Source organism: Mauremys reevesii, linkage group 2 (genome assembly GCF_016161935.1).
Source record: "Mauremys reevesii isolate NIE-2019 linkage group 2, ASM1616193v1, whole genome shotgun sequence".
In the NCBI taxonomy this organism is placed as follows: Eukaryota; Metazoa; Chordata; order Testudines; family Geoemydidae; genus Mauremys; species Mauremys reevesii.
In genome coordinates this window covers 38,003,227-38,019,268 of record NC_052624.1, presented here as the reverse complement: position 1 = coordinate 38,019,268, position 16,042 = coordinate 38,003,227, and the positions used below count along the sequence as shown (strand labels likewise).

Here is a 16,042-nt window from a genome sequence, read left to right as displayed (position 1 = left end):
GACATAGGTCAGAGACAGACTAAGGTTTAGGTACTTTAGGCCCGTACATTGCCCCATTACATCTAAATATGAGCTTTCAGTTCAAAAGGAAAAAAATCTGTAACTGAACTTATGACACGAAGTAAAAATGTGCCACAACTGTAATGGGTGCAGCAACATCTGCACACAGCCTGGAACAGTAGCTCTAAGAGATGTGAACTGTCTCATTCATTTCTATGGTCTGTTAACACTCAGACCCAGTGCACTTGGCAGCCCTGGCAACACCACCTGAGAAAAGGACTCTGTATGTGCACAGGCCCAGCGCACTTACCAACTCACCCAACAGATGCACCCTGGCGATTGGGGTGGGGGTCCTGCTACCACAACCTGCTTGTCATGGAAGGAGAGAAGACCCCTGCTGACACCATGGCTATTCCTAATTGGGGGGGAGAAGGTGGGGTGCCGCTACACCTGGGGGGAGAAAGCGGCCCCATGTTGCTGCCACTACCTCTCAAGGAGGGAGGTCCTTCTGCCACTACCACTCCCAGATATGGTGAGCCCATTGCCTGGGCATTGAGGGTAGCAGAGCCATGGAGGGCTCTGTGTACTAGAGTACCAGATTGCCTCAATTTGGCCTTGTGCTAGTTTGTATATAGATAATGATGTAACTGGTTATATACAGCTTAGATTAGTTTACAACAGACATAGAACCACATCTAGATTACATATATCAGTGGGCATTAAAGAAAGTGTGTCATCTTGTAGTTAAGGTATTGGAGACCTGGGCTCTGCTACAGGCTTCCTGTGCAAGCTTGGTCAAATCACTTAAAATCGCCCCTGTGCCTCAATTCCTCATCTGTAAAATGGGGATAAATGGCACTTTCTTCTCTCTGTGTTTTAACTATTAAGTTTGTGACAGGGACTAGCTCTTACAATGTGTATGCACAGGGTGTAGCACAACAGGGCCCCATATCAGTTTAGGCCACTTAGCACAGTTGTGATGCAAACAATAATAAATCAAATGGCAAGTAACAGTAGACTAGGAATTTTAATCATTGTGGGGGATGCTTTGGAGACTATTTTGTGGACAGAATATTGTCTGAAATGCACAGATTGGTTACGGGCAGCCAGCCTGAATTCCTATTCAAGAGGCCCCACTTAACTGATCAGCAGCAGTTCTGTGGGGGCTGGCTTGGTGAAAGAATTGGGGATTGAGGCTGCAGGGAGCCTGAGTGACTGTGAACACTCCCTTGCTCTCTCCTTACAGAGCTGCTCCACATGTCTGCCTCTGCTCCCAAAGCAGCAGCCCTTTGAGCTGCAGCTGGGAAGAAGCCTACTCTGCTTCTAGCCCTATCCTAGTGAATGAACTTCAGTGAATCCCTTTCCCTGCTTCCAGGGCACTGAGGGACAGACAAAGAGCATGTTCCTTCCCAATGGCCTGCCAAAGGTGCTGTTGGGAGGTTATTAAAGATGGGTCGTATTAAACATTCAGAGCTGGCTACTGCTTGCCATCCAGCTTTCTCCCCAGCAGCCACACTTGCTTGTATTGCTCCCCAAAGCCAGGTCAGGCCCCACTGACCAGTTATCCCAGCCAGGTGAGAGAACCCCAGCACAGCTCATTCTCCTGCCCTCCATGCTGCCATGTGCCATGGAGAAGAGAGGGTGCATGTGCCGCTCTTTTGCTGCTGATCTTAGTGCTGCTGCTCTTGGAAGCAGCAGTCTGTTATTTTCCAGCAGCTTCTGCTACCCTTGTGCACACGCTTCAGAACTTGCCTCCTGCTAATGATACAGGAAGCTACCTGCATAGGAAAGGGGAAGTGGTCAGATGCACCAAAAGGAGCTAAGTACTACTTAAAAAATAGATAAACCAAGAAACTCAGTCACGGTGGACCTCATTATTCTATTTAAAAATAAAAAGACAAATCAGTGAGTGGGTGAGCCCAGTTGTACTCTAAAGGAAGTCAGAGTCGAACTTTATTTAGAAAGCGATTATATAAAGCTTATCACTTATTTATTTATTTATCCACTGGGCGTGCTCTGCTGATTGGTGGCGGGGGAAAGTAAATGCATTGCCTGAGGAGGTAGTCATCCTGGAAGATTTAAACTAGGATTTTAGTTTAGAGATAAATTTCATGCAGGCTTGCATCCGAAGAAGTGGGTATTCACCCACGAAAGCTCATGCTGCAAAACGTCTGTTAGTCTATAAGGTGCCACAGGATTCTTTGCTGATCCTGGAAGATCTCACTCTGAAATTAAAGGGGCTATGTGGAAAAGAGATAAAAGGATTCAGACCCGTAAGCCAAGGTGATTGTAATAAAATAATTCTCGTGCTGCAGTTAAGAAGCCAGAACTATGTAGGTGGTCCTAATAGTGATATTAAGATTCAGGACCTGACTCCCCACTGCCTTGCACAATGGGGAAGTCATTTACACCTGGGCAAAGTGAGTGTGAAACACTACCAGATGGGAATTCACTGCTGACTTACACTGGTGATAGCGGTACACCCTTTTTGCACAAGGATCACTTAGTTACTACACTAAGTGAAAGACAGTGGACAGTCAGGCCCTCTGAGTCCAGTGTAGTGCAGCTACTTTCAGAGAACATGTTTACTTTTTTTGTTTTCTGCAGATTATTTGTATTGTAGATTCTAGAAGCCTATTTCCAAAGTCTCATAAATTCCTCTCTGGATCTCTCTTGCCCTCCTCCCTTTTTTTGTAGTTATCTAAGGCAGTGCCTCAGTTAGCAATTCTTTATCTTCTTTTCTACTGGTTTCCGCTTTCCTGATAATAACTTACTGTGCAACTTTGTCTTTCTAACTGACATTTAACCACATAAGAACTACTCTGCCATTCTTCTTTGATCCGAATTCAGTCTTCTCTCATCTTAGCTAGTTTATTACCTTCACTGCAAAGATAAGCTCTCTCTTTTAGCCCAGTTTTATTCCCAGGGTCTTCCAACCATAATAATTCCCTGTGGGACTCCTTGCTTCCTGCTGTCTATTCACATGTTGCTGAAAACTAACAAACATTGGGTAATTACACTCACCAGCCTTCAACCTTTTCTGATGTAAACTAACAGCTCTTTATTTCTCCAGTTACATTGGAAATTTTCCCATTTTTACACAATATTGCAGGAGTACTTCACAGAATGTATTGCTAAGGGTTTTTTGGGAGGGAGGGAGGGGGGGGTTTCCCACCAGACATTCTGATTTGTACAACTGTGGGGCCATCATCAGTCTGCTGCTTATCTGCTGAGACTTCTGCCCCAAATCTGTGGGATTCTTCTGATCACTAACTTTACATCATAAATCTTGAGATGTTTCTCTTGCAAATGAAAGTATGTATTCAACATTGCAGACATGGCTATGACTCATCAATAATTATTTATGCTTCATTAGTCATCATATTTAATTTTTGCATAAATACTAAAATTATACAGTCTCCTTTAAATGGTTTAGGTTTGTTTTAGCTGCTCAGTAGCAGGGCATATAGCAGTCACGTAGGAGCAAATTTGCACTCAAACTTCCCCTTCCCAGCACTACTATAGAGAGATCTGTGGAGACTCCAGGAATAGGACCTAGTTAAGCAAGGGGTTTAGGCATGTAATTAAGGAAGAGATTAGGCATGAGACCACTCACATGCTTAAAGTGAGGCATGGGCTTAAGTACTTTTTACAAAATCTGGGCCATAGGGCACAACCCGTTTTACATCACAGTAATTTACAGTGACACTTAAATGAATTCCATACACATTTATCCAGCTCTGGAGTTGAGATAAGGCAAGTGGGAAACAACAAGAGCAGGAAAATGCAATTTCTTTCCACCCTAAGCTGCATGAGAAGAAAATGATATTGGGAGAATGGGAGGGCCAAGACAAGGCCTGTCCTGGAGTGAAATGGAGGAAAAGTCAGAGTGAGCATAAAGATAACATTTCATAGAATATTAGGGTTGGAAGGGACCTCATAAGGTCACCTAGTCTAACCCCCTGCTCAAAGCAGGACCAATCCCCAATTAAATCCCCAAATGGCCCCTTCAAGGATTGAACTCATAACCTTAGGTTTAGCAGGCCAATGCTCAAACCACTGAGCTAGCCCTCCTCCCCATTTTTATATATATATTATCCCTTTCAGTGCTTGTTTCTTACAAACATCAGATGGTGAGGGTGTGGTGTCCAAGAGCAAGTTACTGCATTAAGATAAATCAGTTCAAGTACAATTTGTTAGGGGTTTGCCCCAATGTAACTAGATAGATTGTTAGCTTTTGCAGTATAAGGATTCTATTGTAGAACATGTCACAGGTGCAACGGTTACTGCCACCAAGGCTGACAGTATTTTCCCTGACACTTCCTTTCTCTCTCAGTCTAGTCTGAGACTGCATTTAAAATTACACTAATCCATTCAATAATTTCAAACAGTACAGTTGCATTTTCCCTGAACAATAGTGTGCTGTTTGTTTTCAGCCTGCCAACTCTTCTAATTAATCTACCAGTTACACTTGTATTCAGAGGAATAGGTAAATGTTTTAACTGTGCTGAGTCAATATTTATGTACAGTGTAGTTATGAAACTGATTCAAAACCTTTGTTGCCGAGTGTGTCTTTTCTATGCCCAGGATCTGAGTGTTTGTTTGATGCTTCAGATATCTTGGTAGAGATATTTGGATTGCTATTAATGTGGAAGATAAGTGTCATAGAAGGGGTTGAATCTCCTGATTGTGTTTCGTTCCATCTGTCAGGTACCTAGATTTTTCACTGGGAGTTTTGTCTTTTTCCTTCTCAGTTACTTTCCCCAGTGTATTTATCCTGCACAGAGCATATTGTGCTAAATCTTCCATATTGGGTTACTGTGGGAGCTGGCTGACTTTTTTCCAGCACTGCCTCTATAGCAGAAAAAAGGGATAGGGGTTTGGCTACTAGAGTAAATGGAAACTCCTCCTCATATATCTGCTCTCTACCAAACAGAGGTAAACAGCCTCTAGTAAATCTGATGATGTTTACAGCTCCTTTCTGTCTCACATAAGTCACAATGGAAGAATTCATACTTCATTTTTGTGGCATAATGTCAAGTGTGTCAGCCAGGCCAAACCATCACCATCACATATGTAAACGCTTGAATTTTCCCTCTGCTTCCTAAAATTGCACATCTATGTTCCACGTAAATAAGGAAGCCTGGGATTCCCTGTTTCTCAAATAGTGTCCTTGTTCTCATTTCCTAGAACATGCTATGTTAATTGCTTTGCTAGGAGCAGATCTGGGTCATCACTTGAAAATGAAGTTGTTATAAAATGGCCGTGTTTGACAGATGGCACAAATGGCATAGCTAATCAAATCTACTCCAGTGTTTTCATGGCAGTAGGGAATTATTGCCATGCCAGTAAATGAAAGTCTTATAAATGCTTAATGTAGAGCAGGCGGTGCACTGTTGTAATGACAGGTTCCAGAGTCCTAACTCAGCGATGCAACAGTGATTATATCCTCTAAGACTGGCATTTCCTTGACATGTGTCTCAGAAATATTTTGCAGACAATTTGTTTGGAGCCAAAACTATCTAATTTCTGATAAAGCTGCTTTCCCATCATATTGTTTGGGATCACCAGTGCGTCAGCAGAAAGTGCTAAATAAGCAGTGTCAAGCCTTTCAAATTCTTTAGGGGACAGTAATCTTAGGAATGTTTGTTTTACATGTTTTCGATAGGAGCTGTTGCAAATCTTTTCACAGAGCATGGCTGTATTGTTAATTATAACAAATTATATTGCCTACTGCAATATTTCAGTGGTTTGCCAAAAAGAAACTTCAGAACAGTAAATGAGTAAGTCTGGGATAAGTTTTATTCATTCAACCTAATGAATTTTAAATTTGGCACCATCTCGATCCAAGATATAATGCAAGATGGTCCTAGATACTGCTGGACTCCAGTAAGTGTGGTGTATAATCTGGCAGTAATTATCTGTGTATAATAATATACTGTGGGGTTGGGTATTTTAGTTTCTAAACTTTGGGCCTAATTTTCAGAAGTGCTGAGCCCCCAGCTCTGACTGAAATAATAATAATAAAAAAATCCTGCAGGTGCTTAGCCCCTCTGAAAATCAGGCTTTTTTTAGGATTGGGCAAATATGGTATTGGAAAAGCCATTCAAACATCATTGAAAATTAGGGACTGAATGAGCCTTTTGAGCGTCACATGCAGGTAGGAATGTGGCTTTCACCAGTTCCATTCTGCTCAGGCAAGTCACCCCTCATCTCCCAGTGAGAGAGGAGAACCCTGAGATTGGGAGAAGAGGACACCATCCCTCACCCAGCTTGACACTCCTTCCTTGGCCCCCAAGTGAGGGCAAGGATAAACACACCCCACTGTGGCCTCTATCAGAGTGGGGGGGGGGGTGTGGAAACTCATAGCCACCAAAATGCCATGTTACCACCAAATTTGGGAAACCACAAACTTTTTTAGAAAAGGGTTCAAGTGGCCTCCACAGTCTTTTGACCATCCCTAATTGTTTCATGGTTTTAAAAAGATGTCTAGGCACCTTTTAATTATGAAGGGCCAAATAATACCATCCAAATATACATAATTGGAGCGGTGGGGGAGATTCCTTATGCTTGGTAATGTGAACAAAAAGAACTCAAAACAACATAGACAGACTTCAACACAATTGCAAGTGCCAAAAGTGTTTCACCTGTTGCAGTCTTGTACTTGAAAAAGCCCCCTTTTGTTTTGTTCCTTTTACTGACCTTTGTGTTGCATTGTACTCGAGCTATGTTGTGCCCATTTATGCTGTGGTACATCATCCCTGGCATGACATAATGCAACATAGTGCCATGCAAAGCCATTTGCTAAACAAATGTAGGCAAAATTTTCAAAGCAGTCTTAGGAAGTCTAGCCACTTGCTTGCCTTTTTAATATAACTTTGCATCTCTATAGCTCCTTCCGTTGAGGGATCTCAAAGTGCTTTACCGGCATTAATGAACACTCCTATGAGGTGGGGAGGTCTATGGGACTCATTAACTTAAAACATTACAAGCTGCTTTGAAAGTTTTCTCATTATTTACTGAAATGAGAAAGGATTTTTAAAACAGGTTATTAACCTCAGTTAATTTGGCAAGAAATTCATATGTAACCTAAATCGTTTCAGCTAGTAAGGAGATTGAAGCAGCTCTACAGTATTTGCAGACTGCCACTGGGAGTGTTCAGCTGGGTTGTTATATAATTCTGGCATGTTGATCATACAGCTGTGAGTGTCTTGATGTTTCAGATCACCTAGACTGATAAAAAGAGAGCAGTAATGACTGATACATTATGTCCTTTCTGCTGTTGCTTTTTACAGACTAAGAAGAAGCCAGGACAGAATGAATTTAATGACTTAATTCTATATGCTTGAGATCAAACTTAAGCCCACGCTGCTTGGTGCAGAGAAGCAATTAACCATCAAAAGGGATGGATACTCTGATATCTAAAAAATGTCTAACTAAAATAAACACACTTAGGTGAAAAGAGTTAAATGATTTAATCATATTTCAGTCAACACACTGTGCTAATCATTCAGATTATAAAATAAATCAATTAATTACAGTCTCTCTGTCTCTCTCTGTCCTCCACCCCACCTTCCCTACCTCTTTCTGTTTCCATCTGGACTGCGTTTATCTCTTTCATCATTTAAAGATGCTCCAGTGGATTTGATCGCCACCGGCAAGATTGGGTAGACAGTGGCTGCCCTGAAGAGGTAAGAATGTGCTTTACAACCTTGATATGACCACCAAAGGAAATTTGCATAGCTATTATTAGGGCCCTACCAAATTCATGGTCCGTTTTGGTCAATTTTACAGTCATAGGATTTTAAAAATCATAAATTTCATGATTTCAGCTATTTAAATCTAAAATTTCATGGTGTTGTAATTGTAGGGGTCCTGACCCAAAAAGAAGTCGTACAGGGGGTCGCAAGGTTATTTTAGGGGGGTTACGATACTGCTACCCTTCTGCACTGCTGCTGGTGGCAGCTCTGCCATCAGAGCTGGGCAGCTGGAGAGTGGCGGCTACTGGCCAGGAGCCCAGCTCTGAAGGCAGAATCATCACCAGCAGTAGCCATGCAGAAGTAAGGATGGCACAGTATGGTATTGTCACCCTTACTTCTGCGCTTCTGACTGCAGAGCTGGGCCCTCAGTCAGCAGCCGTCACTCTCCGGCTGCCCAGCTCTGAAGGCAGCAGCACAAAAGTAAAGGGTGGCATGGTATGGTATTGCCACCCTTACTTCTGCACTGCTGCTGGTGGGGTAATGCCTTCAGAGATGGGTGCCCGGCCAACAGCTGCCACTCTCCAGCCATCCAGCTCTGAAGGCAGTACAGAAGTAAGGGTGACAGTACCGCAACCTCCCTCAAATAACTGTGTGACACCTCCTCCTGCCCCCCCACCCCGCAACTCCCTTTTGGTCAGGACTCCCAATTTGAGAAATGCTAGTCTCCCCCATGAAATCTGTATAGTAGAGGGTAAAAGCACACAGAAGACCAAATCTTTTAGGGGAAGATCAGATTTCATGGTCCATGATGTATTTAGGTTGAGCAATGTCATTATGATGATGTATGTAGGTTGAGCAATGTCATTATTATTTGAAGGTATAAAATGGGCATAATGTGAATTTTTTTATTTCCATGAAAATATGGTAAACCCAAAAATTAATGCAACAAAAAGGCTAATGCTAAACTTGTGACCCTGGATTGATTGTTGTAGCACTAAAATTCTCATCAGAATGATGGCAGAGACTGAACTGTAGTTGCCAACTGCCCTTGAGCTTTCCTTGCCTTTGCTCCTCCCCATTTTAGTTGTATGAAAATAGATCCTTGATGGACTCTACAAAAATAGCTGTAGCTAAAGATACAGCCCGAGCATTTTGGTTATGAATTCTGGCCAAGCCTTTAGCATTAAGTACAGATTTTGCTGTTACTCGTTTTTAAAGACTTGTTACATTCAGTTCTCCTTTAAAAAAAGAAAACAACAATAGCTGTCTGGCATGAGGGAGGGTGGGCGGCGATCCTGGGACTGCTGCTGACTACAGGAGATGCAGCCAGAGGGTAAGAAGGCCCAGAGCGGGTCATTTTCAAGTCACATTCATTAGTATCTTACAATATGTTGGTCTTTTTCCAGTGGCCTCATTGTACCAGTCTTTTTCATGTGAGGATTTGTGGTAATATGAACTCCTCGTTGTTTTTGCTAATTCGTCTAACAGACTTTGATTCTCTCAAAGGCTGATAAAGAGCGTTTACTTCCCCTTTTTCAGCCCTAAGGGCCAAATTCTGTCTTCGGTTACAACAGCGCAGCCCCAGTGACAGGATATGGCAGGGTATAATTAAAGGCAAAGTATGTCCCCAAGTGTCTGTTTAGAAAAGCACGCTTGATTTTAGTCTCAATAATTGAGCCCAATGCATACACTGATATGAGCCCATTGTGGTGGGGGTATTTTTTGTTGGAGTTTTTCTTCTTATATAGCCTTAATTGCAAAGTAATGCTGGGTGATTAGGTACAATAATTACATACTAGATGGCTGTTATAAAGGCTTGTAGCTTCAGCTTTGCAATTTGCAAACTGAATATCTAGTGATGGGGTTGCCCTCAGAGTTTTAGTGCTCAGAGAGGTAACTTTTTGAGAACATGCAATTAAGGCTACTAGTAAATCTATCAGTATGGGGTGGAACCTCACAGAATGGCTCACATTAAAGGATATTGATGGCCACAGGCCTCTGTTGTGGGTCACACAGTGCCACCACACCTCACCAGGACCTCTGGGAGGCATTTTGCCTCAGGCATATTGTCATAACTATAAAGGGAAGGGTAACAGCCCTCCTGTATATAATACTATAAAATCCCTCCTGGCCAGAGACACCAAAATCCTTTTACCTGTAAAGGGTTAAGAAGCTCAGATAACCTGACTGACACCTGACCCAAAGGACCAATAAGGGAACAAGATACTTTCAAATCTTGGTCGGGGGAAGGTTTTTGTTTGTGCTCTTTGGGGGTTGTTTGCTCTTGGGACTAAGAGGGACCAGACATCAATCCATGCTCTCCAAATCTTTCTGAACAAGTCTCTCATATTTCAAACTTGTAAGTAACAGCCAGGCAAGGTGTGTTAGTTTTATCTTTGTTTCCTCAACTTGTAAATCTTCCTTTTGCTAGAGGGCTTACCTCTGTTTGCTGTAACTTTGAACCTAAGGCTAGAGCGGGTTCCTCTGGGCTCTTTGAATCTGATTGCCCTGTAAGTTATTTTCCATCCTGATTTTACAGAGATGATTTTTACCTTTCTTTCTTTAATTAAAAGCCTTCTTTTTAAGAACCTGATTGATTTTTCCTTGTTTTAAGATCCAAGGGTATTGAATCTGGACTCACCAGGAATTGGTGGGGGAAAGGAGGGGGAATGGGTAATTTATCCTTGTTTTAAGATCGGTGTTCACCAGGGAATTGGTGGAGGAGTCTCTCAAGGCTACCCAGGGAAGGCTTATAGTACTTGGGAAGGAGATATTCTGGGGGTGGGGGAGGTAGACAGAGTTTCCCAAATGACTCATAAATAATTTGGGTGGTAGCAGCAAAACCAGATCTAAGCTGGTAGTTAAGTTTAGAGGTTCTCATGCAGGTCCCCACATCTGTGCCCTAGAGTTCAGAGTGGGGAAGGAACCTTGACATGGTGGCAGAGCAGTGGGATCATTTTAAACCAAAAGCCAGTAAGATTTTTTTTCTCCTTTTTAGCTGGGAAGGTAGATGCAGATCTTATCTCTCTTTGCCTGAAGGCAGAGGTGTTAAGTTTTTTTAACAAGGGTCTTTGTGAAGGGAAGGTTTCAAGCTGTGAGCAAGCAGCTAGCAAAAGGAATTTACAAGCTGAATTGTTTTTTTTCTTTCTACCTCTCGTGTAGGTAGAAACTCCTGTATAGCTAGCTTAGAAAGGCTGAACACTGAATGCTGTGAAAGTCTCTGTTAACTAAGCAGCCATGAGCTGAGTGCATCCCAGTTTCAGTGAACTGCAGAGGGGGTGTGACTGAGCACAAGAAAGCAGGAAAATGACTACCAGTGAGGCCGCAACTAAACTAGAGCTGGCTAGACTGGAAGCAACAGAGAAAGAAAATGAACATAAAAGACTGATGGAGAGGGAGGAGGCTGCCCACAAGAGAGCAATGGAGCAGAAAGAAAAAGAGATGAAGGAGAAAGAAAAAGAGAGGGAGGAGAGGGAAAGAGAGAGGAAGCATGAACTGGAGTTAGCAAGGGCTAAGCAGGATATACCAGCCAACTCTAGCAACCCCTCTCCAGGTACCGCTTCCCATCCAGAAAATTCCCCACCTACAAGGCAGGCGATGATACCAAGGCCTTAGAAATTTTTGAAAGGGCCTGCCTTGGGTACAGCATCTCTACAGACCAGTACATGGTAGAGCTGAGGCCACAGCTCAGTGGACCCTTAGCAGAGGTGGCGGCTGAAATACCTAAAGAACACAAGAACAGTTATGAACTTTTTTAAAACAAGGCCAGAATCAGAATGGGGCTAAAACCCGAGCATGCCTGTTGGCGGTTCAGAGCCCTAAAGTGGAAACCGGATATGGCATTTTCCTGACACACCTACCAGACTGAAAAAAATTGGGATGCCTGGATATCAGGAGCAAGCGTTAAATCTCTGGAAGATCTTTCTTTCCTAATGAAAATGGAGCAGTTCTTAGAGGGTGTTCCTGAGGAAATAGAAAGGTACATCCTAGATGGGAAGCCCAAAACTGTAACTGAGGTGGGGGAGATTGGAGCCAAATGGGTGGAGGTGGCAGAAAAGAAAAAAACTAGTAGCAGTTGGAGCGAATATCAGAAGGGGCAACCCGAAACACAACCATATCACCGGGGGCAACCCAAGGCCCCACCTACATCCCAAGGAAAACCCCAGACACCTTATCATCCCACCACATCCGTCTCCAGCAACCCACCTCGCCCCAGTGACCAGTCAGCTGGTCGATGTTTTAAATGTAATGAGCTGGGGCATGTGAAGGCCAACTACCCCAAGAACCCCAACAGACTGCAGTTCATTATGCTGGAGTCACACCCAAGGCCCTCAGGCCCAGATGCCTCCCAGGTACCCTCAGATCGAAGGGAAACTGTGAGTGTGGGCAGAAAGAAGGTTCCAGCATGGAGGGACACTGAAGTACAAGTGTCAGCTATCCACCAATCCTTAGTGGACCCCAAATTTATCAACCCAGAAGCCCCGATGACAATTCAACCCTTCATGTCAAACTCTTTAAACTTGCCTACAGCCAAGTTGCCTGTCCAGTACAAGGGCTGGACAGGAATGTGGACTTTTGCAGTCTATGATAATTATCCCATCCCCATGCTGCTGGGGGAAGACTTGGCCAACCATGGGTGGGAAGAGGGTGGCAATGGTCACCCGTAGCCAGGCTAAGCAAGCTTTCATCCCCAACCCTTTTCCTGAGCCTCCACCAGGGCCCCATCTGTGTTACCAGAGACCGAGACAGAGATGGTGGAATGGGATCCCCTGCCAACGTCTGCAACAGCCATAGTGGATCCAATCCCAGAGACCCAGCCAAAGCCAGTCCCAGAACCGGAACTGGCAAAGCAAAGAGCACCAGACCCATTGCCAGCACTGAGTCCAGTGCTTGCAAACCCATCTACAACTCCAACGCCAGAGGGCACCAGCGAGCCTGAACTGGCAGAAGCAGCGGATAATCCTACCCAAGAGACTCAGCCAGAGCCTGAAATACCATTGTTGTGGGTCACACAATGCCACCCCACCCCACCAGGACTTCTGGGAGGCATTTTGCCTCAGACATATACAATGCCTTCCTGAGCTCTGGGGAATGCTGGTGGACCCTGACTGCTTGGGCATATTGTGTTGGCAGCTCCTATCTGCACTCATCCAGTTCTGCTGGCTAGTGACCTCTCCCCTCTTTGTCGAGATCTGTACTAGCAATGCTAGCTCTGTGAAAGACTTGCATTCCCAGAGCACAAGGCCTCTTTCAGTGATCTGCAAAGGGAGAGAGAAGAGATACTCATGCCCCCTCCGTCCCTTGGGCACCTATAAAGGATGCACTCTTTCTGGCCCTATATATTTAGATATACACGTAATACCTGACCTACCTATCAAAAATATTACTAACATGGGGTTGAATTTGAATGAGTGACTGTGTTTTGTGACTAAGAGAGCAACCTTATCTTTGGCATCTCCTGGGGATTTTTTTTCTATTTAAATATATAATATTAACATAAGGGCTTGGGCTGGGTTTTTGTAGGTGGGGATGGAAGGTGGTGGAAGGGTTGTTTGTTTTGGGGTTAGTATTAGGGTGTTGTTTTTTTTCATTTAAAATTCTAGTTTGCTCTTATAAAAGAAAGGGTAGAGGGAAGAGAGGACAGGAAAATAACCTTGCATGTCAAAAGCGAAACAATACACACTTGTTTTTGAAGTACACATTTCACTGAGATGAACACACTGCCAGGAAACAGAGTTCACAACTCTCTGAACTGGATGATGTATGCCGGGTGTGGGGCGGGGGTAGTTCATATATTTGCTGCTGTTTGGCTGGAAATATTTTTCTGCAAAACTGTGTTATAGATGCACTGCAATGCAAAGCAAAACAAAACAAAAAAGGTTTTAATCTTTACCCCTACTGAATATATAAATGTGACCTTGAGTTAAAAATGTATACATGTGTGTCTGTGTATACATATGTACATACTCACATATGTGATTTATTATATAAAAATAAAAAGCAAAGGTAACTATTTATATGTAAAGCTATTTTATATATATAATTATTATTGTCTTTGATAATTTCCAAGGAACATGTAATTAATTAAAAATTACAATTAACTATATCTTATTTTTTGTGCTATACCATATTTTCAGTATTTTTATTTTACCCAGACATGTATTTTGCTATGAAATTTTTTATGGCACCCAGAAAAAAAGATTGATTGAGGTGTGCATTCCAACCACAATAGCAAAAAAAGAACAACCCTCTCCCCAAAAGTAACTTCCTAGTGATGAATTTAGATGTTAAAACTTTGTGGCAGTAATAATATGCATTTGGTATTCAGAGCCTTCACAGCTTTGTCATCAACAGTTTAGGCATTGTAAAGTTTCCAGTTCAATGGAATACCTGTCGTTCTACAGAACCCTGTGCAAAGTATTTCACTTTAAAAATAAATAAACTCTCCAAATATTCCTTGATTTAGTTTCCATTTTCATTCTTTCTGGCTTGGCAGTTTGTTCATATTCAGACTTTTAGTTCAGTGACAAATGGTCTGCACTGAAAACTAATTTTCTCTTGGCTTGTTTTTCATGTTTCTCAATAGTCGAAAGATAAAGTCTGTGAGAAGAATGTGGACACAACTGAGAAGCCCCCTCATACCACCACTTCCCTCCAGCCAACTACCACGAGGTTCAGAGTTTTAACCACCACCAAAGGAGCCACTACATCCCACCTGCCAACCAGCCTGCCCACAGAAGGTGGCTTACTATGGAATGCTTTAGTCCATAATGAAAAGTTGTCTTATTTACAATGATAAGGAGAAAACAAATCTTTTGATTGTTTAAGTTTGCGGGGGGGGGGGGGGGGAGGAAGCAGGAGTATTGTTTGTTTGGTTGGTTTTGGTTTTTGGAGGGAGAAAACTTAGCATGGAGCAAATATCTGAAGGGCTTTGTATGTTTCCAAAACAAGAAGCTTGGATAGTGATGAAAACCAAAGCCCTAATTTTTCTTCTTAGACCAATGACGCAAACTCTGTGTCTTCAAACAGCTCTGCCTGAGCTTCTTAATTCTAACTGCTACATCCTGGCTGCCACTACTGCTATCTTGGCCTTTGTCTCAGTAGAGACTGCCAATTCTCTGTTCCCACTATGTTCAGTTGAAGTTATTTGTATTACAGTAATACCTAGAGGTCCCAGCAAGGTTGGAGGCTTCATTGTGCGAGGTGGTGTACAGACATATGGTAAAAGACAGTCAACATTTCAAAAAATTTACAGTTATGAAGCTTAGGAGGTTATTGGTGCTCATTGGAAAAATCAGGCCATATGGGCCCGAAGCAAAGCTCATTGAAGTCAATGGAGAGACTCGCATTATTGACTTCAGTGAGCTTTGGGACAGGTCCTGAGGGTCCAGTGTTGGCCATCCAAAAACAGAGACACTCAAAATTAAAGATTTATTTCGATATTTGGCACTAACCTTTTGCGCCAGTACTGACTGCAGTATTCTTTTCCAGAAAGACCCTTTTCTTTAGAGTCCCAAAGCAAAGTAACAGGATTGAGAGATAATATGGGAATTCACATTGGTAGCTGTTCCTCTGACTTCAGAGTTTAAACCTTGCCATCCTGCAGATAAGATAGTCTAGCCTCCTGCATCTGGTAGAAGTTCAGCTGGATAGAAAAGCTACCTACAATGAATCAAATAGCAACTATAAAATATAATGGCAGCTCTTCTTCTAGCAGAATTGCCTGTTAATATAATGGAAGCTGTACAGTGTGGCCAGAATTTTTTAATAGATTCCAGCAGGAACATTTCTAGCTTCTAAGATATTCAAGCATTAAGCCTAAAACTGAAGACGTTACAAGGTGGGAGTCTATTGATGAAAAGGACTGGCTTTCATTGCAGCAAACCAGCAAGAAAAGTTTAGAAGCTGTCACTACAGTATTTGTAGCTTTATTTCTGAATGCTCATTTGCTAATAATGCCCCAGATATTTGGCTCATCCAATGTACAAGTAATAAGAGAAATCTGGAAATATATAGAGACTTTGAAACTGGTATATTTTTCCAATTATTTCTTATGAGAACAGTTAATAATTGTTTTCCTTTACTGTCAAATGCTACCTGAGTCCTGAATATGTCATGTGACCTACAGAGTAAGTCATACAAATAATCATACTTATATTACATACAGGACCGGCGCTCCCATTAGGCGACTCTAGGTGGTCGCCTAGGGCGCCAGGATTCGGGGGGCGGCATTTTGCTCCCCACCACCGCGCGCACGGCGGCCTTCCGCTTCGCAGCGCCGCCGCAAGGACTTTCTGCCGATGACAGGCAATTGAGCAGCTCAATGACTGCCGCTGTCGCCT

The 16,042-nt window shown here is 42.8% G+C and overlaps 1 protein-coding gene across 5 annotated transcripts in view; it reads left to right on the top strand.

The window, feature by feature from the left end:
• The window catches only part of PLXDC2 (plexin domain containing 2), a 403,152-nt gene that overhangs the window by 341,759 nt on the left and 45,351 nt on the right, over positions 1-16,042 (top strand). For all 5 annotated transcript variants that reach the window (XM_039526378.1, XM_039526380.1, XM_039526382.1 and 2 more), the window contains exons 10-11: positions 7,631-7,691; positions 14,287-14,440. In XM_039526378.1, the coding sequence (XP_039382312.1) occupies positions 7,631-7,691; positions 14,287-14,440 (215 nt within the window). The remainder of the gene's footprint in view (positions 1-7,630; positions 7,692-14,286; positions 14,441-16,042) is intronic.